The sequence below is a fragment of the Lathamus discolor genome, chromosome 1 (assembly GCF_037157495.1).
Source record: "Lathamus discolor isolate bLatDis1 chromosome 1, bLatDis1.hap1, whole genome shotgun sequence".
In the NCBI taxonomy this organism is placed as follows: domain Eukaryota; kingdom Metazoa; phylum Chordata; class Aves; order Psittaciformes; family Psittacidae; genus Lathamus; species Lathamus discolor.
The window spans coordinates 4,793,540-4,818,663 of NC_088884.1; the positions used below are offsets into that span (position 1 = coordinate 4,793,540).

The 25,124-nt window shown below is 46.2% G+C and overlaps 1 protein-coding gene across 1 annotated transcript in view; it reads right to left on the bottom strand.

Annotated features, from left to right (window-relative positions):
• The window catches only part of PLXNA4 (plexin A4), a 450,672-nt gene that overhangs the window by 73,936 nt on the left and 351,612 nt on the right, over positions 1-25,124 (bottom strand). Inside the window, exons 9-13 of the mRNA XM_065672631.1 lie at positions 22,837-23,037; positions 12,685-12,781; positions 10,999-11,189; positions 5,374-5,525; positions 4,366-4,483 (exon numbers count right to left, since the gene is read on the bottom strand). Coding sequence (XP_065528703.1) covers positions 4,366-4,483; positions 5,374-5,525; positions 10,999-11,189; positions 12,685-12,781; positions 22,837-23,037 — 759 coding nt within the window. The remainder of the gene's footprint in view (positions 1-4,365; positions 4,484-5,373; positions 5,526-10,998; positions 11,190-12,684; positions 12,782-22,836; positions 23,038-25,124) is intronic.

Below are 25,124 nucleotides of genomic sequence, written 5' to 3' on the forward strand. Positions count from 1 at the left end.
CATTGTTCACATGAACTCCTTTTTCTTTGCTGATATTCCAAACCTCTTTTCCAAACACAACACAGTGTTGTATTATTTTAGCAAAAAAAATAGCACAATTCCTTTAGGACCCCCAAATCTCAAACCTCTTTTTCTTTTTTTACCTCCCTTTTCTCCCTTCTTCTCCAAATCAAGATAAAACACTTGAATTCTGAAGGCACAGATCACCCTGTTACCACAATGCGGAGAGGAGACATCCATTTTCAGGAAGAAATTTGGAGTTACAGTTTATTCTTTCATTTGCATTTTAATAGAAAAACTTTCTATTCAGTCCCAAGTGAAAAGCTACTATATGCATTTAAATGAAGATTATTTCCCCCTCCCTCCTCTTTAAGACTGATGACACAAATTCTTGAAGCTCTCAGCTCCTCTGAACAAGTATGTGCATAGCGCAGTCACCTCATTGAGCTCTGGAAACCATTAATCCATGTTTATAAACCCACCTGACACACACCACAGCTCCCTCTTTCACACACAGGGAGCCCTCTCTGTCCCCTACCCTCTCTGGGTAATCATTTTGAAGAACAGCAGTAAGGTTTTGATTTCGCTTTTGTTCTAAATGCAGCTGCTTCATGGCGAAAGGGCTGAAGATGGAAATCAGACATACAGCACTGCAGAAAGATCTGTTGTCAGAGCTGGACACTTCTTGTGTTTAAACTTGACTGGTTTTGACATGATGGGCTGGAAACTGCTTTTATACTTTTCTAATACTTTCTAACAGATATTGGAATGAAAGATGCAGAAAGAGTACGCAGATGCAAAAGATGCTCTTCAGTGCTCCTCTTCATTTAGGGTACCACCTCAAGCTCTGATGGCATCTCCTCTTTAGTGACTTATTGATGGCCAGCCCAACCAGCATGTTATTGTTGTCGTGAGAAAAAGTTTGAGAATGGCCAGCTTGGTGCACAACAGCTATGACCCAGAGTGGAACGCTTGAGTTAAAGATCCAAAGCCCACTCCTGGATGGGTTTTCTTCCCTCTCTTCAGAGGTAGATAAACGCAGCCATGCCCTTTGAGGATCCCTGCAGACCAGACCTACCTCAGCAACACTCTTTGCTAAAGCGTTGCTGTGTCTCGTGCCGAGCTTACAAAAGGATTTGTGGCTCAGCTTTCAAAGTTGCAATAAACCATTAATTATTCACAGTGGCCTTCATAAATATTGCACAGCATGTTTGCAGTGAAACTCAGCCTCCAGACTATTGACCACTTCATTGCTGGTGATGGAAAATGCAAGTGGGTCTGGTGGTTCTGTAATAAACTGAAGTGGTCAGTGACAATGAGCGAACCTTTCTAAGAACTTGCCTGCTTTCATCTGCCCCCCAACCCTTCCCTTTCCTTCAGAACCTCCTCCAAACAAGCTGCCCACAAAGAAGCTGCCATCAGAACTGTGTTTAAACTGACCTCATGGTGCATATAAAGACCTTGGTTCCCACTTCATTCCTCCTGGGGACAAGGGCAGAGCAAGATGTGACAAACAGCATGTGTACCTGTGTTTCCTATCTATAGGTTCAATAGTAGCAGTGGGAAGGGAAAGGTGGAAGGGAGACCTGTTGCAAATGCTGTCCTGGAAGAGGATTTTAGGAGCAGACCCAGAGGAGTTCCAATCAGAGTAACCCGCATCAGCTGCACTGAGCCTAATATTCTCATCTAAAGCCAGTATAAAAGGCAAACTTGCTTCAGTATCTGAATTGAAAAGTGAAGGGAAACTTCTTATTGATTGAAAGACTATGGAAATTATCATAGCAACAAAATGAATAGCTTAAAATAATTATTCTCATTTAGATCATTACAAATTTCATTTCATTATAGATTTCATTTCAGCCTGCAACCAAATGTTTTGTTTCCCTTTTGGCTTACTGTGCTTTCTAATGCAATTTGCATTTTTGATCAGAGACGAGTTTAAAGCAAACTAACAGCATTTTGAGTGTAAAAGTTCTGGACAGAAATGTGGAGAAGAACTCTTCTAACATCTCTAAACTAAGCTGCCTCCTTTTTAAAACACTGAAATGAAATACTCTGCTGTGTTAAACAAAACATCATCTCTTTTAGTTCTTGCAGGAGAAGGGAAGGCTGAACCTATTGGCCAAATGTGACCCTGTTTTGCTACCAACCTTTTGAAAAGCAATTTTCCACTGGATTTACCATGCATCAGAAAGTGACATTTATCTCCCATGTGATGCCCTTCCTTCGTTTTCAAACATCTTCCTTCCCTTCAAGCTGCCACCCACCGCTGCAGGATGCCAAGTTACCTTGCGATGCCTGCAATAACATCTCTACAACCCTGGCAGAAGCACTGAAGAAAACCAAACCACACCAACAAACACAGCTCCTGCTATGAAAGCAATGGATGCAGGAAAGAGCATGTGATGGGCAGGCTGAAGAGCATCTGTATTATTCTGTCTAGCATGAAGGTATTGCGGTATTCAGCAGAGAAAACCCTGTTGACTTTATGCTCATGCACTGCTGGGATAGCTGGCAGCAGGAAAAAGCAGAAGGAAAAGCTGTCACCGATGGACACAGATGATCAACATTAGACAGTAATTCCAAGAGTAGCAAAGGTGACATATTGAAGTCCTGGAAAGAGCCCTTCTCTATGCCCCATGGGGCTATCTCTTAAGGTGTTTCTCTGCCCCAATCACCTGAGTGACATTGGAAAATACAAAGAATAGAGGAATTTCTGTAGCTCAAGCAGAAATATAGGATTTTGCATTCATTACCGGTTCTCTTTGCCTTAAAAAGATGCTGGGGCATATGAATACTGTCAGAAGGAGGCCGTTGACTTGCAGGAGTTGAGAGCATTTGATGGGAACAAAGAAACCGTGTCATCTCCAACCTGCACAGACCAAGGCCAGGCAATGCTTGCATGTGGCATTTGAGGAACAAGCAGCATCTGAGGAACAAGCAGGTCTCTTCAACAAAGAGCATTGTTAGAAAGGAGCAAAAACCCAAGTGTACAACATATGTTTGGCTCTCCTTTTCTCTTTCACTACAGCAAAGAGACAGTGTCCAGCTGAATTTGCACCATTATAGGGTGGAATCAGGACCAGAGCTCCTCTGATTGCTTTGCAAGCTGATGTCCCAACAGACAGCACAACAAGCCAATTTGCCAGCCCCAGCAATCTAAATGGAGAAGTATGGCTGTTCTCCAAGTGCTGTCAGCATGTGTTGAGTGGAACTTTTGTGTGTCACCATCCCTAGGGACTTTTGATGATCTCCAAATTCCTCATGGCTAAGGCCTCTCTCCAAAACACCTACCCTTAAAAGCTAACTCCACTTTAAGCTTGCTGGTATCTATCGTTTTACCATAAAGCATCCAAAACAGTTGCCCACTTGCGCTGAGCCGCAGTGATGCTCTACAGCTTATCCACAGCCTGGCTGGTGAATCGGTCCCTCCTGAGTTAGTGTTGCTCCTAGACATCCAGAAGACCATCACACAGACACCTTGAATGTTACGTCTTGCAGAAACACCCACCACCACTGTGGTGACTGCCTGTAGCCCTGGAAATGGGAATTTATGGCAGAAGGTCATGGGCTTTGCACTGGCCCAACACCATAAGGTCTCAGGAAGCCTCTTGGGCTCACCATCCCTTGAGCTGGGTGTCCCTGTGGTCACAAGTGTCCCATAGCCAAGGGCCTTGTGCTCAACCCACCTGAGCTCAGGGCTGGGAACACTCAGCATGGCCAAGGGCTGCTGCCCCGGGCAGGCTCTGCCCAGCAAACACCAGCCCTTTGTGAGCTCAGGCTGGGTGCTGGGCAGTGCTGCCACTGATGCTGGGGACCAGGAAGAGGAGTCAGGCAGTGGGGAGAAGGGGATGGAGATACTCCTGGGGGAACCCAAGAGTGAGAGGGAAGAAACCCCATGATGCACATCACACTCCTCCCAGGGAAGACCTCAGGATGATAATGACTTCTCCTGGAGGATGCTGATGCCTTCAGCTCTAGGGCCTGAAGGGATACTGGTAGGGTAAGCATCGCGCCATGGAAAAGTAAGGTACTATAGAAAGGTTTCTTTTCCTTTTTCTTTTTATAGCATTTTTAACTATTAATGAGGATTTTCTGTACTAATTTGGACCATGACTGTATGTAACTGTAATTGGGCTAATAATTTGGACTATTATTAGATTGTTAAAATATTAATTAGGCAAGTTATTTTTGTTCCTAACAAGCATTTGAAAGGAAATAGAAGGAATCAGTACATTGCTGCACTCAGAACAGCAGTGAAGAGCTCAGAGGCTGAACGCAATCAAGGACAATGGACAGATGTAGCAAAGGGGACAAAGGGCTGAGGACCTACAGGGCTGAGGAGAACTTCTTGCAGGAGCTTACCATAAAGTAGTAGAGGTGTGAAGACCTGGCCATGAACTCTGGTTTGCACTCAGCCACACAGATTTCCACAAATCCAGCATGCTGGCTGGGCTTGGCCTCCCCCATCTCACACACAATCCTGTGGAGAAAACATGAACCAGAAGCAAGGTTTAAGGGGTGGTTTGGATGGTCTGGGTAGGCTGGAATGGGAGCAAACAGCTCACAGTGCTGGGGAATGGAGTGTAGACTTAACCCCTCCTCTTCTTCCCAGCCCAGGAACCAAACTGTGGAATAAGTGATTCCTTAAAGAGTAGTGGCTTTTGGCTGTTGGCCCTTGGTGGGACAAATCATGGAATTATAGAATCAGAATCGTAGAATGGTTTAGGTTGAAAACGACTTTAAACCTCATCCAGTTCCATTGCCTGCCACGGGCAGGGACACCTTCCACTAGAGCAGCTTGCTCCAAGCCCCTGTGTCCAGCCTGGCCTTGAACATTGCCAGGGATGGGGCAGCCACAGCTTCTCTGGGCACCCTGTGCCAGCGCCTCAACATCCTCACAGGGAATAACTTCTTTCTAATGTCTCATCTGTATCACTCCTCTTTCAGCTGGTGTAAATTAGCATAGTTTCACTTAAATATGCAGACAAATGCTGGGCTGCAGTCTGATACCAAGGGTCCACTGTCCTCCAGCCTTGCATGGTGGGACAGCTTTGCAGCTGTAAGGCTTAATGATGTCTCCTGCATGTAGAAAGCTGCTTTTTAGGACTGCTGCCCTCCAGACCGGAATTGAGCATCCTTGTGTAATGTGAAAAACAGAGGACAACCTCAGGGCATGTGCCATGAGGATTATCTAAACATATAATCCAAATACAATAATAAATGGATTATTACCTCCTGCACTAAAGGAATAGCATCTTTCCTTCCTCACTTCCAAGGATGGCTGGAATGGACTCCTTAGAAGGCCCTACAGTTAGCAATGACTGTTACTAGGTGTGCTGTGGCCCACTGTCTGCCACACACCCAACTTACTGCTCTGCTGGGATGTACCCTTCCACCAGCGGTTTGCACTCAACTCCGGCCACTTTGACGTGAGATGCAATATCTCTGAACTCCAGTCCCAGGTTCTCCCCGCGGATGGTCACTTTGGTCCCACCTTCACGAGGCCCCGTCACTGGATTGATCTGGAGAAACAAGCCAAGACAAAGGAGAATAATGAAACTACCTATGTAAAGACATCAGTATCCTCTCAGGTGAAAGAAGAGACGATATCAAGTCTCTTTGTGACCTCTAGAGACATTCATAGTTATGAATGCTGAAAAACTGAGGGAACAAACCTGCTCCAGATACATTACTTGGTCCAAATATATATCACACATGCCTCAACTGTCTTCTAACTACTTGCGAAACATCCAGAGATGAGTATGAGATGTTTTCTAGGTAGGGGGAGTGTTTTCTGATCGTGCAGCTGAGCTTTGCACTTTATAGACAGAATCATAGAATCATAGAATTGTTAGGGTGGGAAAGGACTTTAAGATCATCTAGTTCCAGTGAGCCATGGAAAGACAGCAGAGGGACCCGGTGGAAAGAAATGGGACAATGAACAAGAAAAGAGCACAAACAGTTTCATCCAGTCACTTTCAATCCTAAATTCCCAGCCCGAAGCACATGGAGCTTTTGATCTGTTCTGGAGGAAGGTGTTGGGTCATGCATCACAAACTCAACTGAATATGTCCACCTGAAAGAAACAGCTGAGACAACATAAACAGCATGTCAGATTAGGTATGGGGTAGGTGGACGGTCACTGAGACAGCAGCAGTTGCTGTGTGCCAACATGTATTTCTGAGAGAGCTCCAAATGCCCTCATGGAGAGCTGAGGCCAAGTGAAGAGATACGGGAGCTTGGAGAGCTTATTTGTAGGGTGGACAGCCCCTGAGCCCCAGCATGGGTGAGTGGCTATCCCAACCACCTCAGTGGCTAGTGGCATGACATTTGCACCCCAGTCTGGACCTTCACCAGGCCCTAGCAGGAGTAGGATCGCTATGTCTTGTGTTGAGCAGCAGAGCCAAAGCACCACCTAACCTCCAAAGTTCAGCTCTCCTTCTCACTGCAGAGCCTCACTCAGAGCTGTTTATCTCTGTGGAGTATATCTGGCCCATTCTGCATCACATCCATCACCCTTGTTCAGAGCCAAGTGGAAATTAGCATCGGAGTTGAATTGAACAACACATAAATCATGGGGCTGGCCCTTAATTCTCTCAGTTCTGCACTTCCAGTTATTCACTGTGCCCAAATGCTTTGCCATACAACTGGTTAGTTGAAAGGGGTTTCAAATGTTGCTTTCAAAGGGTATTCCCTGCTGCCCACTCTGACTGTGATCTGCCAGCATTGGCAAGGCTTTGTTTGTAGTGGAAAAGGGGAATTCCCTGTCTGAGGTCCCTACCCACTGTCCAATGGTTTTGCAAACTGGGAATCTTGGCCTGGCAGCAAGACCCTTGCACAGCAGTTGGACTGGAAGGGAAAATTGAGGCGCTGGCACAAGCAGGGCTGGTTGTGACCACTTTCCAGTGCTGAGGCTGGCACCAGGGTTAGACTGATTTCCACACATTTAGAAGGTCCATCTGTAATAAAAAGGAGATACCTTGATGTCTTTAAGAGATATTTTAGTTTAGGATACTTAATTTCAGGTATCATGAATGACCTCCTGAATGTGTCTTTGGCTATACATGGAATCAACAGAAGTTAACAAATACAGAGCACAGATGATCGCAGACAAGCCCTTGGACTTGTAGTGTTGCGTTCCATACACACAACCTCTGCAGCACAAGATCCCTGCAGCACCATGATCTCAGGTCCAAAAGCCACAAATACCACTTGAGCTAACAAAATCCAAACCAGGGCAGGTTTATTCCTATTCCAAAAGTCACCAAGCTACTGAAGACCTAGAAAGAAAATAGTGCAACATTCATAAATCTGAGAGGTGAAATGGTCATTTGGGTTGACTTTGACCTTTGAATGGTCTGTGGTGATGAGATTGGTGGAAAAGTCAAAAACGGATAAGAAGAGGATGAAAGAGAGAGGCATTTGTGGTTATTGTCCATGAAATGAGGAAGGTATCTTTAAAAATTAGGATGAAAACGAAATTTCTGTTCCAGGAGAAACTAATCCTGGGTGTCTCAGCTGGGGACTCAACACTGAAAACTTCCAAAAATGGGAATTGCAAAATATTTTTGTTCTGAATCATTAATAAATATCTATTCAAGCAAAGTTTTTCTCTTAGAAACACCTATTTTGCTGACATTAGTTAATCTTCTCCTGATAAACCACTATATGAATGATGTTGGAAGGCTACAATATATCACCATACCAAATGCAATCTAATAAGTACTCAAAATGAAAAAGTTAAACAAAAAGATAGATTTGAAGTCCTATAATTCGTTTTATTTCCTTATATATTTGCAAGAATTCCCCATGGAATATTTTGATTCAGTTTTGCTGTATTAAACCTGCCATCAAATGGTTTTTACTTGTTCTAGTAAGGTAGGTGTCTAGGAAGCTAGATCCGTGGTTAATTAGGGCTCACCTATGCTTGAAAGAGCTTGCTAGCATGGGCTGTACATCTCATAGCAGGGCAAAAGAGGATTTTTTCTCTTGTATGACTAGCACCATTACCCTGAATAAGAGAAAGAGTAGCAGTGAAAAGGAACATCTTGCTGGAAAGACCCATTTCTTTGGAATTAAGGGTGATTTTAAGACCAAAGTTTCACTGCAGAAGTCACAAGCAACTCAGTAGCGACCTTATCACCCTTCTTCTATTTCTGTCTAAAGCATGAGATCTTTATAAACCCTTGCTATGATGCAAAAAGCATCAACAGGAAACTTTCCAGAGTGAAGCCAGCAAAACACCTCTGAACACCTCCACTGGGTGATTTTTGATTGGTAAAGGCCAGCTTCAAAACCCACTTATTTCTGTGAAACAGGAGGGCCTGGGATTCTCCCAGGAGCATGTGGGAGATGTCTTAACCCCAACCCGTTGCACTCCCAGAGATGTGTACCAGGAGAAGGTGCTACCACTCTGTTTCACAGCAAGAGAGAAGGAGCCTGTTTCTACCACGAGTGCAAAAATATGGAACAAGACCTGTCAATTTGGGAAAGGAAAACACAAGAAAGGATACAAACTGTGCCAGGAAGCCTCAGCTTTTTCTTGAAGACCCAGAGCTGTGACACTGCATTACCATTGACACCCTCCGCTCATATCACCCCAGTGCTGGAGCTTGTCACTCCTAAAGGAGGTTTTGTGGCAATATAAATGCAAGAGCTAATAAGTAAGTGCAGGTTATAGGAAGCTCTGGGCTGGGTATGTGTGTGATCATGTGTAAGTGTGAGTACGCGTGTTGTTTCTCCTTTGCCTGCACAGATACGATATTGCCCTATATCCACTCCAGTATATGCATGCTCCTACCAACTGCCCCAGACCTACCATTAGCTGCAATATGTATCCAGTCACTTGAGATTACTTCCAAGCTAATGGCTCAGAAAAAGACTTCCCAAGAGCTACCTATGATTGCATCAGACAGCTGGAATATTTCATAGGCGAATATTGCAATGATCTGTTTGAGCTTTGGGAGCTGTTGGAGGAAATGCCAGCAGAATTAGAGCTATGTCCCCTCTGCAGCTGTAGGGTGGAGAATGAGTGCTTTGCAGTACATAAAGAGACTGGAGATGCAGGTTTGGGGTTAAAGCATGATAGAGAAATGTGGATGGACCTTCAGGACATCATACTACTGCATGGCCCTTGTGTTTTGGATTTCTGCTTTAGTTAGTCATCATAGAATCATAGGATGGTTTGGGTTTGAGCTGGAAGGGACCTTAAAGATCACCTTGTTCCAACCTCTTGCCATGTCAGCTTCCCAATACCAAATTCTATGAATCTGTGCAAAATTTCTGACTCTTTCTTAAGGTTTGAGAATCTGCAAAGATTCACAGGAAGTTTTCCTTATTTTCCAACAATTTTCAAGACCTCAAAGCTGAACTTTCAGATTGAGCTGCTCATTCTGTCTGTCTGGATTTTGTTTCACAGCTTCAAGTGGTTTTGGTGGGCTAAAAATACCAGCATCAGATATATCCAAGCATGGTGGAAACCTCCATCTTGGGAACATCAGAGTAAGCCTGGCACTCCAGCAGTCCAACTGATTACCTTGTGGACAATCCCCCTTATTTGGGACTGATGAATGACAGGAAGACGGATTAAAACACAGTAGGAGGGATTACTTCCAGTGGCATCTGGGAATAACAGATTCTACCCAGCCTTTGTTTTCACATGCATGGACATTGCTTTAGGGCTTGTCCATAACATGCAAACATTTTGATTCTTAACCAAATATAATTGAAAATCATTTCTTGCTTTCTAGGAAGATAACCCACCTGATTATTCTTATTAAACCTGACCATGGAGGTTGGATTTTCCTCCTTTACATATCCCCTTACCTTCTCTGCCTCATTTTCCTCCTTACTTTCCCCAGAAGAAGTCCCAAGCCACCCCGAAAGGGTACTCATGTTAACTAAGACACGATGACTGCGAAATACTTACAGGAGGAAGCTGATAAGGATGGAGCACTAATTTTCAAGGCTCAGATCTGTCCTGCTGTGTGCCTTGTGACCATGAAAATGGTGCACATCATGGCAAAGCATCCTTAGACAGCAGACAAAAATCCCTTTAGACTGCAGGAATGATTTGCCTTTCTTGCCTTCTCCCCCTTCCTCTGCTCCTTTTCTCTATGGTCTTTCTACTGTCATACCTCCTCATTGTACCTATCCCCCAGTACTTCCTTTGTCACAGTCAACACAATAGGAAACCTGAAGAGCACTGTTATCCTGTAGGTCCTTCCTCCAAGCCTTGCCTTCTTCTCTTCATCACTTAATAGGCCAGTTCCAAACTTTGTGCAGTCCAGGCTTGATCTTGCCTCCTCCTTGAGCCTTCAAAGGAGGAAAGCTGACAGCTACACAGAACTTTGTTTGCTCTATGGAGATTTCTTTCACCATGCAAAGTCAGCCAGGAAAACAGAAGAGCGTTAGTCTGATGAAGTCAGTGGAGTCTTGTACACTAACATTGTCCATGTCATGCTGCCAGAAAGCATGAACTAGAACCTGCCCCCTTCCTTGACCTCCTGTCAGCAGAGCACAAACCACTCTGAGATCACTTAACGTCTCCTCAGCCAGGCTGGCCAGAGAGGCTGTTTCAAGACAGTTGAGCTCCTTTGATTACCCTCACATGGCCCATTTGGGATGCCCCGGAGCATCTTGTCTCACCTTTAGCTGTTCCTCTAGAAGCCCAAGGTCTCATGAAGGCTTCATGTCACATCAATCAGCCCTGTGTTGGCAGGTCAGATGCTATGTGACTCCAGCAGACTATATACTAGTGATTCATGTCCACGTTGACTACAGTGGGACTCTGATGCCCTGCTCAGATGTTGTAGATACCTGAAACTGTGTGCCCAACTTTGAATGCCACCACAGCCTCCCATCCCCAAAGATGCCTGTGGCTTTGCTTGACCCAGCACAACTCAGCCCTCACCAACCCAGAGAGAAAGCAGTAAAATAACCCAAGGAAAGGGTACAAGAGGGAATACCCCAACTTCTTGCAGACCCATGACTTACATCTGTGATCTTGGGGTTGGTGCATTTGCCCTTGGTGCTGGACAGCTCCAGCCACTGGCTGTCCTGGGCTGGGCAGTGCTGCTTCAAGGTGCACTGGTTCTGTCCCTCGCACCAGCCGCACTCGAAGTCTGGGTCAGCTTTAAGGCAGAGTCCACAGCTATCCCGCATGGCCCCACACTTGTACAGGTGAACTGCAGGGATAGGAAAAGAGAGAGGACCTCAGAGATGCTGACAGCACAGAAAAGTGGTGGGATGAAGGCAGAATGAAGAGTGAGAGAGGGGAAGGTGTTCGGTGATGCATGTCCCAGAGGCAGGATGGGACCGCTCCAGAGGGATGAATAATTGGGGAAAAAATGTTTACATCCTTCTTGAAATTATAGAATGGTTTGGGTTGGAAGGGAGCTTTAGATCATCCAGTTCCAACTCCTTGCCATGGGCAAGGGCACCTTCCACTAGACCAGGTTGTTCTAAGCCCCATCAAGCCCCACTGAACAGAAATAAACTGCAGTTGTCAGAGTTATTTCCCCATGAAAAGGGCATTTGGAAGCTGAGAGAGGACAGCAGTGTGAACATGGGCTGTGCCATTCTTCTGGATGCCAGGGCTAGACAAGGGTTTCCAGCCTGTTGTGTTACTGTGTGGATTTAACCTTCAAGAGCCACTGTTTTGGGGAAGTACCGTGCAGGACCTTTTGCATCCAGAGTGGCTATTTAAGACATCAAAGAAAGACCTCACAGAGGTGGGTGGAGGGGGAGAAGGACAGGAAGGGGTCATGCCATGGGGAGAAGAGCTGCCTTCTGTATTGCTCTCCAGCTTCAATGTGGTATTGGTGAAAACCTCACTCACCATCCCTCAGCATGAGAGTGGATTTGAAATGGTGCTAGAGTAACAAGGGAGTACCTGATGGGGAGAGATGGAGTGGGAGAAGATGTGGAAAGTGTCCAAGAAAAGAGAAGGTAAAACAAGGGAGGGAGAAACATCTGTAGGGTGGTGATGTGAGAAGAATCTGTGGGTCTGAGCTGTAAACGCAGAGCATCCAGGTTGCCTGAGGAAAGGCTTCAGGGTAGCTGAGGGTGATGAACATGAAGGAAGAAGATGTGAATGGACCATCCATCTCCAGCAAAAATGCCTGCCTTAGGGTCATGGCTGGATGTGCAATATCTCTCTGTGAGATCAATCCTGTGGCAGTTAAACAGCCAGGCTCTGGACAGGAGGTAGATTTGGGTCTTTTGCTATGATCACTGTATTTTGTTCAGAGTTTTCCCACTGGTGAGCTGCAGCCCTTCTCCTCCCCCTCTCCCTTCCCCTCTTCATCACTACATTGCCTCCCAGCAGAGCATGCCCCATCTCCTGGCATGCTGAAGAGCATCACTGCAGGAGAAATAAAGAGGGGGAGAAAGCTGGAGAAGTAGGGGCATAAAAACAAGACACAAAAACGTGGGGAGAAGAAGGAGGCGAAGATGATGAAGGAACAGGGGAAGCAACACAAGTGGGAGGGAGAGTCATATTTGCAAAGAGGGGAAACACATGACAAAAAGCACACCAAGAAATGGTAATTTGAAGAGTGCAGAGAACAAGTATGTACCAGACAGCGCTGGGAGATGGTGGCAGCTTTGTTAAGTGTAGGGAGCGATGCAGCCTGTTGCTAAGGTTACCGCTTCCAAGGACAAGTTGAAATAACTCTTTACCTTTGTTCTGTGCAGGGTTGTCAATGTTGAAATTCCCGTTCCACACGACTGTCAGCTCCACTGGCAGGCTGTTAATCTCCATCCCTTCGTAGGAATACTAAAAGTGGAAGAGGAAAAACAAGAGAAACCCCAAACCAGGCTTAGATGGTGCCCTCAGGTGGGGAGGAGAAGGGATCAGGCAAGTTGTGAACAGGGGAAATGGAGCTGTCAGCTACCTCCCTAATCGCCATTACTGGGATGCTCTCAAAGTTGTGGTGCTCAATAGAGCAAGCCATGCCCCTCTGAATACCCTACTTACCCATAAGGTGAATGTTCCATTAATAAAATAGAATCAACCAGGTTGGAAAAGACCTTTAAGATCACTGAGTCCAGCTGTTCCCCAGCACTGCCAAGGCCACCACTGCCCCATGGCACTAAGGCCTCGTCTCCACGCTGTGTGAGCACTTGCAGGGCCGGTGCCTGCAGCCCTGCCCTGGGCAGCCTGTTCCAATGCCTGAGCACCCTCTGGGGCAGGAATTGTTCCTCAGCTCCATCTAAACCTGCCCTGGGGCAGCTTGAGGCCGGTTCCTCTTGTCCCATCCCTTGTTCCTTGGGAGCAGAGCCCAGCCCCTCCTGGCTCCATCCTCCTGTCAGGCACTTGTAGGGAGCCATCAGGTCCCCCCTGAGCCTTCTCTTCTCCAGACTGACCCCACCAGGTCCCTCAGCCGTTCCTCATCACACTTGCGCTCCAGGCCCTGCACCAGCTCCATTGCCCTTCTCTGGACTAGGGACCTGCTGCCCCCTGCCCTGATGTCCAGTGCCATCAAAGCACTAGTTGATCTGTGCATATGATGGGATTTATCTTGGAAATCTAACTTTTAGGTATTGAGCACAGCTCTGAAGGATATTTGCCTACTCTTGGGTGCATCACTAAGGTGTTCATTATGCAATGTGGGTCTACCATCCACATATACCTCTGCTGTGTACTCCATGGATGCTGCGCATATACGTAAGGTTATCTACCCTAGTAATCATATAATCTCAGACTGGTTTAGGTTGGAAGGCACCTTAAAGCTTATTCAGTTCCAAACCCCTGAGATGGGCAGGGACACCTTCCACTAGAGCAGGTTGCTCCAAGCCGAGTCCGACCTCGCCTTGAACACTGCCAGGGATGGTGATACGTTGAACAACTCCTGGAAGCTGAGTGGGGTCTCAGAAAGCGTATCATGAAAATACCTTTAAAAAGGGGAAAGAGGAGGTTCTGTGTAATTATAAACCTGTCAGCCTAACTTTGCTTCCCAGAAAAAAAAGTACATCAAATTATTAAACAGTTTATAAACACCTGCGAGATGATAAGGTGATAAAAATCAGCCAGCGTAGATTTATCAAGAACAAATTGTGTCAGCCCAATCTAATTTCCTTTTTTGACAGGCTTAATGGCTCTGTGGATAAAAGGGAAGTAGCAGATGGGCTTTATCTTAAATTCGGTAGAGTATTTCCTACTGTCCTACAAGAGAGCCCCATAAACAAACAAGGGAAAATATGATCTAAAGGAAACCACCATAAGGTATATGTGAAATATGCCAAAAATAAAGAAGTCAGATAACTCAATGTCAGGCTGGGAGGGTGTTTTAAATGGAATATTATCCTAGCTCTGCCATTATTCAGTATTTTCACTACTGACTTGGATGATAGAGTACAGATTCCATAAATGACACTGTTCCAGAAGAGGGTGTAAGAACACCCAAAAGCTGGGTTAAGAATTCAAAACAAACTTGACAAATGATAGAACCAGGCCAAAATCAACAAAGTGAAATTCAATACAAGCAAGTCCCAACTGTTCTTCAGTGGGAGAAATCAATGCTAACAAGTAAGAAATTGGAGTGATTGGCCAGTGCTGCGGGAATGGGTCTGGAGACTACTGAAGATCACAAACAGATTGTGAATCAACAATGCCATATTGCTGCCAAAAAAACGAAGCAAATCTCATTTGGGGATGTATGAGAGTTCGTTCCACACATAAAGCCCCAGGGGGTAGTTATTTTTCCCTTCTCAGAACCAGAAAGACTTCAGCTGGAATAGGAGGTATCCAGTTTCCAGGAAATACATATTAAGAAAGTCATAGAAATCTTCAGAGAGAGTTAAACACACTTAAACAAACACTTGTCAGGCACAATCTAGGACACAGACCTGGCCTTAACAAAGGAAATGGAAGTTGATCTCTGGAGGCCTTCTCCACTCAGAGAGCTCCCTCACACATGGTGCTTACTGTATTTTATAGGCTAGAGATTGAGTTGCCATCAGCCAGTTCACACAGGGTTCACCCATTTGCCCGTCACATCCTACTGTCCACCTCCATCAACAGCTTCCATTCAGCACTTCACCAACAGGCAAAAAGCCTCACAACAAGAAAGGAGGTCATAGAATCACAGAATCAACCAGGTTGGAAAAGCCCTTTAAGCTCATCCAATCCAACCATTACCCCAGCACTGCCAAGGCCACCACTGACCCACGGCACTGAGGCCTCATCTCCACACTGTGTGAACACTTGCAGGGCCGGTGCCTGCAGCCCTGCCCTGGGCAGCCTGTTCCAATGCCTGAGCACCCTCTGGGGCAGGAATTGTTCCTCAGCTCCATCTAAACCTGCCCTGGTGCAGCTTGAGATGGTTGCTTAAAGGGCAGAATGGTAACAATGCAGGAAGGCAAGAGATATTTCAGGTCTCCTACTATTACTGGTCACATAAGGATTTACCCTCCTGAGATTAGGCATCTCCTCCTGCATTGGGATCTATAGCAGGACAAAATCCTACTTTTACAGAAAGAAATGTTTCTCCAACTACAAGGTTACACATAATTCAGTAAGTTGTCTGATTTGGTTGGTTATATCTTAGAGACCACTAAAGAGCTCCCCATCACTTAAATCTCAGCGTGGTTTCCCACAGAGATGTCAAAGCACTGAGCCTTTAGAAGCAGGTTTTTCTGTATCCATTAATTGCCATGTAACTGGGGAGTAAATCATAGATGGTGATTTCTGCCCATTAGAGCAGAGTGAGTGTTAGCTACATAGCAATTTCTCTTTGGACAAACTAAACACAATTAACCACTAATCTGCAAAACCCTGTGATTACAATCTGGTTGTAGGGTATTTATGGGTATGAGTCTGGTGGTTACCATGGAAGTAAAGAGCAGCTGCAGGTTAGCAGAGCCCTTTGCAATAGAGCTGCACTCGCCAGTCTCATTCAGAATTAGCATTTCTATGACACTTCTTGGTGTCACTGCCAGCAAGATGTAAGATGATGCAGAGCCGCTTGGACTCACAACACTGGCTTTTCACAGCTTCACGGAGCTGGGAGCAAGGGTGAGGAGACAGGAGTAAGAAGGAGAGAGCCTGGAAAGTAGAGAACAATTTATCTTCTGCCACTCGAGAGCTTTGCAAACTCCTGCTTTGCACAGCACTTTGTAAATGCTGATTGGGAATGGGAGACTATGTACAGAACCACTGGTCATCCTTAAGTAAGAAGCTGAGCCTGTAGGTGCCTGAAAAAATGCTGCTTTCTGCCTCTGCAGAGCCGCATGTGTGTGTATTGGGATTTAGCTGTTAGCAGAGCCTAGACAAGGCTGCCAAGGGACAGGCAGCTGGAGTCCCCCAGAGCCTTTCATCCCACTGAGGATCCAAGAGCCAGCAGCATGAGCCCAGCTGGGATTTCAGATCTTATCTGCCTGTGACACCAGGGGCAGACACATATTAGACTTGTTAACTCAGCAGACTTGATCCAGATCTGGAAAGAGATGAGAGGAATAAACAACGGGATCCCAATGGATGAGCATCAAGGATGAAGCCAGCTGGGGGCTGGAATGGGGATGCTCACGCTGCCATGCCCAGCCTCAGACATCTCATGGACTGCACGGCAGTGAAACGGAGCAATTTGCGCAGCAACAGCGAGTAAATGCTCCATCCTCTTCAGACCACAGGAGCTGCTAACTCATTGTGACCCCTGTTCAAAGCCCACTGAACTCAATAGGAGGCTTTGAAAAGGATTCACTCAGCTGTAACAATAAGGAGGAAACATGTTTCAGGGAAGAAAAAAGGGATGGTGTATCGATCTCCAGGACAGCAGTTTCTGGGATACTCCTACTAAGAGCATTCATTCCATTAGGGCTTGTGTGTCTACATTGCCTTGCACAACTTCCTGAAGCAGAGGCAAAACTGCTCAAAAGATGTAAATCTGACCCCGAAGTCTGCCAAATCTGGATCCCTGTTTTGCAAATCAAATCAAAGCAGAAGATTACAGGTAATTTGGAGGCCCAAACTGAGAAAGAAAGGTTGCCTTCCCAGAAAGGCAGGCTGGCTCTTACCAGGAAATGCCACAAAAGCTGTTAGAAGGAGCTGTTGCAATTCACAGGAACAATGTTTTGAACTCCTAAATCACAGTTCTTTGTCTCCTGCAACACAGGCTGTGCCCATCACCTCACTTGGCCATTGTGCCATGTTGGTAGTGGTTTAAAATATCGTCCACAAACCACTGTAATTCCATCAACTGTTTGTCTCATGGAAGTTCATTATCCTAGGACCGAGATCACAAGATCACGGCTCAGTTCTAAACCAGCTATATTGACATTAGCTGCTTTCATGAAAAAACACTTCTCATTTCAGTAATACGTGGCTCTTTTGGGGCATCCAGTTACTACAGGCACCCTGCCTTAGAGGAACTCAGCTTCACAGACCTCAGAGCTATGCAGTTTGTGCAAATCCATAGCCATCACATCCACATCTCTCACTGCATCCTGCTGGGATGCTGTATCACTGGGTAAAGCCCTTTGGTGGTTTGGATCAAACAGACGTGGGACAATAAACAAAAAGCAGTTACATGATACTTCCTTTTTGTACCTCAGGCATTTTAGCGGTATTTTAGTGTTAGTCTGTTTTCCTGGCACCACTTTACTGATTAGAGCTTGGGCCTGGTGATTCTTGTACCTCGGCACCAGCTTCTTGTGTGGTCCTGTGCTAATCTTTTAATCCCTCTTTGCATCAATTTTCCAGCCATAAACTATAGGCGGAAAACTTCTTGCCCACAGTTGTTCCATCTCCTTTGAGTCTTTGCTTCCTGGAGCTGGGAGAGAATTCTGGGTATCACCCAGGACAATAGAGCCTACATCATGCTTGGAATTTCTCTGCTATTTGAATGTAGCTAAATAAATAAATAATAATAATGATAATAATAATAGTAATAGTAATAATAGTAGTAGCAATCATCATCATCATCATCATCAGGCTGTATCACAATAGCTGAGAAGTGGATATACAACTCAGCCCTCTGCTTGTCTCCCTTTGGCCACTCATAAGTGTGTTTTCCCATGATCTCTGTGAATAGCTCCTCATTTTTTCCCAGCTCTGTGCTTAGTCCTTAGCTCTGTTTTTTAGCACTCCCTTCACTGTGTGAGCCACACCACAGAGTCAAATGCCACTGAGATCTTTAGCTCAAGTGCGATGATGTGACAGATATAACATATTTGCTTTTCCTATCCTGAAGTTACACAGCACTTTGAGCTGTAACATCTCGGGTCTCACAACACACAGACCTGTGAATGCAAAGAGAAGACCAGAGGCAAATTATCAACAGGGATTTTGCTGCTAGAAATCAGTGCGTGCTGCTTGTGTGTGCCAAAGCCAGGCAATGGGCAGGGTCATACCAAACAAGAACGTGGGCTTAGTCATTGAAGCAGGTAATAGTAATGATCACGGCATGGTCAGGTGGGTCATCTGTCCCTGCCCATGGCAGGGGGGTTAGAATTTGATGTTCTTAATGTCTTTTGCAACCTATCCTGGGTTCAGCAGTAGCAGTTTTTTTCGCCTTCTTAGTAGCTGGTGCAGTGCTGTGGTTTTGACTTTCAGCCTGGGATCAGCGCTGATAACACCGATGGTTTTAGTTGCTGATTAGCAATGTTTAGTCTGACCAAGGACTTCCTGAGTCTCATGCTCTGCCAGGGAGGAGGAGAAGCTGGGAGGAAGCAGAGACAGGACACCTGACCCAAACTGACCAAAGAGGTATTCCATACCACAGCACGTCATGCCCAGGATGTAGAACTGGGGGCAGATACCCAGAAGGGCTAGATCACTGCTTGGTTGGGCTGGGTATCGGTCGGTGGGTGAGTGAGCGGTTCTATTCTCTTCCCTTGTTATTTCCCTTATCATTGGTGGTAGCAGCAGTGATTTGTGTTATACTTCAGTTACTGGGCTGCTCTTATCTCAACCCGTGGGAGTTACATTCTTTTGATTCTCCTCCCCATCCCTCCGGGAACTGGGGGAGGTAGGTGGAAGAGTGAGCGAACAGTTGTGCGGTTTCTGAGTGACAGGCTGGGCTTAAACCACGATACAACCCTAACTATTCTATGATTCTATGATTCTAATACTCACCCATCTCCCTCTTCCTCATGCCAAAGGCAGCTAATATAGGGCTGATTGCATGTGCTGGGGCTCCCAGTGTTTCCCACTGGGGAGATTGCTTTCCACCCTAATAGATCTAGCAATTTCAGCCCCTCCTGCTGATGTTTTTACTTACTGATTTATATGCCTTCTTAGCTCCCCTGCTTTTCATTTCCTCCCATCACTCTTTGTCCAGGCTGTCGGCAGAGCTATCATAAGTGCAATAAGGACTGGCAGGTAGTGTCTCTCTGAGTGATAATTGCATGCCTTGGGGGGTGTGATAGAGGACAAAGCCCAGAGACTCTCAAACCACTTGACAGGAACAATAATTGTCCCGAAGCGTGCTGCCCTGCAGTGACTTATTGCTGTTATCAGAGGAAATATCTCCAGGAAAGACACGGGTGAGATAGAGCTGGCTGCTGAGCACCTAGTGCTGGATAGGACACCACTGACACACCATCAGATAGGCTGGTCCCACCTGGGTGTCCTTATAACATCCTTTAACTCAAGTTGGAGCCACTTAGAAAAGCATCTGCTTAAGATGGTTCTGATCCCTGGTGTAAATCTTGAGGGACCAGACAGTGGAGAGCAAGAGTTGAGGCTTTTCCCTGATTCTACCTTGTGTGAAAGCAGGGAAACCCCTGCATTTCACAGAAGTTGAGCTGAATTTGAGCACGTCAGTGCCTGGTGTACAACGGCAGGGGACAGATCTTGAGGCTTCTGAAGGAAAACAAGCCAAGAATGATTGCTTAGTCTAGCATGCACCACCAACAGAAAGATCTGCTGGCAGGATAGCATCCCTTCAGAGACACACCATCACAACACATCCTCCCACCCTCCTTTGGACCTTCTCCAAGCCTGCAATGCAGGTGCTACATTCAGTGTCTCATCCAGCAACTCTGCTGAGTAAAAAGCTCAGTCAAAGGGAGCTGATTCAATTTACAAACAAGCTCATAGAGCTGTTTCTAAAGGCAGGTGACCCTTGGAGCAGAGGCTCATTGTATTGCAGTGGCTCCAGACTGAATGCTAATTCTGGCAGGGAAGGAAATAATCATGATGGAGACATATCTGCAGCACTCCTTCCCTATTGTCTGTGTTCTCTGCCACCGCTCAGAGCCAGGGCTTCTCTGTTCCCTCTCTGTATGTGTGTGAATGTGTCTTTCTTTTGTCTGTTTCTCCCTTCCACATCTCCTTCTCTCAGTGTCTGCAAATTCAGAGCAACAATGAAATAACATTTCTCAGGGAAGAAAGCAAAAAAAAGAACTCAAATCAGAGAGTCAAAGTGGCTTCGAAAGGAAAGGGAAGGAAGGAGAAGGGAAAAGAATAGAGGGTGAAGAAAGGGAGAGGAGGAAGAATACTGAAAAGAGTTGATTTGGTCCAAAATAAGCATCTCTCCTTGTAAAAAAGAGAGGTCCACCCAAGCCACCACCAAATATGGGACTGGTGTTCTATGGTCACCATGCAGCAGCAAGGTCATGGAGTGCTTTTCCATTAGCCTGACACTCAGCCCTGCTACACTGTGTAGCTCAGGAGCATCCTTGCGTGTCCTGGCTTGTGAAAATTAGCATTAAAATCAGTCTAGTGCTTCTGAAGCACTCAGACATCCCGTGAGCAAACGTATGTGGGGATTCATGGAAGCCCACTTCTCTGCTCGTAGGGACTAGCAACCTCTTGGAGCATGGGGGTAGTATGGGAATAGTAACTATTACCTCTCAAAACCAGCCTCTTTTATTGGATATCACAAACTCAGATGCTGAGTTCAGGATTGCTGATGCTGTCCGTCCCTTGCTCGGCCCCACTGTGTTTAAAATCATCCTGATTCATGATGATATTTATGTGTGAAAGAGAATTTGCGTCTCTAAAGGGTAGCTGCTCTCTTCCTTGCTAAGACTTTTTGGACAGACATGTAGTCTCTATGCAGATCCATATAACACCCCTTTAGCCACAACCTTCCGCTGCTGTAAAAGTAAATCCTAATTTGTTTTAAAGTGTAATGCCTTCTTAACTTCTCCAGCCATCCATTCTTACAGAACATCAAACCTGGATGCTCACAGGCTGCTAACCAGTAATGAAAATCAGGGGGACAAAGAAATAAATGCAGCAATGTGATTAGGAAGCTGCTTGTTTGCAACAGATCATAAAGTGTGTGAAGTGCCTGTAATCTTTAGCATGCTGCTTAATGCAGCAGAATATGTTGTGACGGATTTTAACAGGCACTGCCCGGTATGGAGTGGCAGAGCTGCAGTGAAGTGGCTAAAGCCTGTAATTAGCTCTTTGACTAATAAATCATCTTGTAGTAGCAGCAATAGAATGACTCAAATGTACATCTTGGAGACAGGAATCTCCTGAAGAGACCACTCTTGCATATATGCACAGCTGCTGGCAGGTAGAGCACCTCCATGAGACAGGCTGAGAACACTGGGACTGTTCAGCCTGGAGAAGCTGTGTGGAGACCCCAGAGCAGCTTCCAGTGTCTGAAGGGGCTACAAGGATGCTGGAGAGAGGCTCTTCATCAGGGACTGTAGTGATAGGACAAGGGGTGATGGGTTCAAACTGAAACAGGGGAAGTTCAGGTTGGAGATAAGGCAGAAGCTCTTCCCTGTGAGAGTGCTGAGGCGCTGGCACAGGGTGCCCAGAGAAGCTGTGGCTGCCCCATCCCTGGCAGTGTTCAAGGCCAGGTTGGACACAGGGGCTTGGAGCAAGCTGCTCCAGTGGAAGGGGTCCCTGCCCGTAGCAGGGGTTGGAGCTGGGTGATTTTAAGTTCCCTTCCAACCCAAGCCATTCTGTGATTCTATGATTCTGTGCCAGCGTTTGCCCGCAACAACTTTGGTTTAGTGACACCACCTTCGTGACTCCTGGGTGGGGGGGTTACTGGTCCTTCACTGCTGATGGGGAAGCAGAGGTAGGCAGACGCAAAGAGACTAACAAAAAGTGATGTGGTGAACTAGCAACAGGAGGAAAGTTTGACTCAGGCCTTCAGCCTTTCACCTTTCTTTTGACCCATTACATGCTGGCCACTGTCAGACTCTTTATATGGGGTTTTACATGTCCCATCACCAAGACCCCACAGAATAACTCAACTCTCAGCCTTGACATGAAGACCTGTCCCTCCAGAAACCCTTCTGAATGCATACAAGGATGTGGCACTGTGAGGATCCAGGCAGATTAAATTGATAATAATCACAGAATCATAGACCCATAACCCCTAAGGGTCATGGCTACTCACAGAATCATAGAACTGTCAGGATTGGAAGGGACCTTCTGGAGACCATCCAGTCCAACCCCCTGCCAAGGGAGGGCCACACAGAGCTGGTCACACAGGGACATGTCCATGGTGGGTTTGGAATGTCTCCAGAGAAAGAGGGTCCACAACCCCCATGGGCAGCCTGTTCCAGTGCTCTGTTACCATCAACATAAAGAAGTTCTTCCTCATGTTGAGGTGAAAAATCTTGTGTTTCAGTTTCCGGCCATTGCTCCTTGTCCCGTCACCAGGCACCACTGTGAAGAGTCTGGCACCATCCCCTTGGCACTCACCTTTGAGCTATTGATCTGCACTGATGAGATCCCCTCTCAGTCTGCTCTTCTCCAGATTAACCAGGCCCAGCTCCATCAATCTCTCCTCATAAGAGAGATGCTCCAGACCCCTGAGCATCTTTCTTGTACTGCCAAATATTGGGATCTAAGGGCAGAAGCAACTACTGGTCCTCCTTGGCCCCTGCATCCCTCCCTAGCATGCAGGGCTTGCTCACCGAGGTGTTCTGGCACTGCACGCTGGAGCTGTTGAACCTCAAGGCAGGCACCCTCTGCTCATTGCCCTGGATGTTCAAGATGCACTCATAGCCCTTCTGTCCCGACTGTGGTTGAGGCAGGTTCTTGGCTTTCAATGTGATTGGCTTGATCACCTCCACCGGCACCAGGATCTTCCCTGCCTGCAGCAGCTGGGGACAGTCCTAGGGAGAGAGAAGACAAGGCACCAAGTCAGCACATGGGTTTCCCAGCCCCACGTGGGGTCCTCTGATGTTTCTCAACCTTCTCACTTCACACTTTGCTTCAGCCCATTACAAAGCCTTTGCATCTCCCTGGGCCTCAGCCTATTACAAGGTATTCCAGGAGCATTACAGGAAGGCTGAGATAAACAGGTAGGAAGGATTTCTTTTACAGACCATCCTTTCCTCTCTCCCTTGTTCACCCTACAGACTTGCAACCTTCAGGACCCAAGGAAGCTACCTCTGGTGCTTTTTAATACCTGTTCTATTAATCAGGTAGCTGGAAAGCATTCGTGTTCCCTCCAGGAACTTAGCCCAGTTGCAACACCATGACATGAGAAGTGAATAAAGCACAAATCTGAGCATAATTCCTTGCTTGGAGGCACAGCTCCAGCCAGCTCCAGCAAGAGAGAGGCTAGGCTGTTAAAAAGAGAGTTTGTTTTGGCTAAGAAGGGGACAGAGCATTTATTACAGATGGATCCAGCCCCCAGGAAACAACTGTTACACAGCGTGTGGCGATCCCGTGGAAAGGCTTGTCACCATTTCGCTAAAGGTGCAATGCTGAGTGTGTGTTGCTAATCCAGTGCCTCACAGGGTGAGGTTTTGGGTACTCAAAGTTGCAGTGCAGAAGGCTGTATTCAAAGTCTCATTAATAAGCATAGAGTAGCAGTGCACTGCTTCTTCACGTCACAATCAGACAAACACAAGCTGTCAAATCCATGTATTCCAGTAGGGTATCAACTCTTCAGGAAATGACTGCAGTATTTGCCTGGCTAATCCAAGGCAGGTTGATACAAAAACCCCACTACAACAGGCTACAAAACATAAGCATGCCATATACACAGACCATGCTGTCTTGCTCTCTTTTGAGTGCCTGGATGTCCCCCCTTTTAAGGCTTTTCCTAGATGCCAAAAGAAACCTGTCCCTTCTTTTTTCTTCTCTGCACTGCATTGGGCGTGCTGTTTGTTATCTGTAGAGCACCACGGTACCATGATGGTGCAGCCACCCTTTCCAGAGAACAGCACCACTTCAGACTGAACTGCCCAGTGTTAAAGTCAGATCCAGTTGGAGAAGCAGAGACAGGAAACTTACATAAAGAGATGCAAGCTTAATCTGCATGTGTGGGTAAGGGACAGCGGGAGAAAAATGACTGATCCAGGGCTGGAAAGTAGGGAAAGGGACTGAAAGGTTCAAAAGTGGAATTTACGGCTTATGAGAGCCTGGGAGCTGGTTAGAGCAGATGGTGGAAGCATCTTACTGAAGCAAACAGCTTAGGAAGATGAAGAAATGGATTAGACGTGTAACATCTGCAGTTATGCCAACGAGGAATAGAATTACAAAAGCCATCAATCATCACACTGTGGGTGTGAGCTGATCCATGGCCAGGGGCAGGAAGAAAATCAAGTAACCACACAGCACATTGCTGCAGTGAAGTCCAGAAGCCTTCCACCAGTCTCCTGGCTGGATGATGTAAGGATTGGAAGTGGAAAGCCTGTGTGGTACTGCATTGCAGTAATGAGCTTTACCACTATGATACTCTGCAGTCTTGGGGATGCTGGTGCCGAGTAGTACTTCAACAGGCAGTAACATATGAGGAGGCTCCAGAAAGCTGAGTGTATGAGCGGTGGATGTTGCTCTATGTCTCATCATGCACAAGACACAGTGTAGAAAGAGGCTGTATGGGACCCCCGGGAGTGCTTGAGTGCTGTTCCAATACTCCAAGCTGTTGCTGTTGTTCTGTCCTGTGACATTGTCCCAGGGGACAACTACTAATACTGAAATATAACTACTACTAATGCTGGAATACAATGGTTAAGGTGTCACAAAAGTGTTTGTCTTGACAAAAGGGTAAGGCTTGACAGTCTAAAAAACCTTTCTAACCTTAGGTTCAGTGGTCCTATCTTATCAAGGCACACCAGTGTTAAGATTAGGTGGAGGTTTAAGTAGCTACTCAACATGAGAAAGTGCGGCATAATCTAACCCTGGGTGACTTAGACCTATGTAAATGCAGAGGGCAAGGGAAGTAGGCGGTCTAGGCTGTGGAAAAATA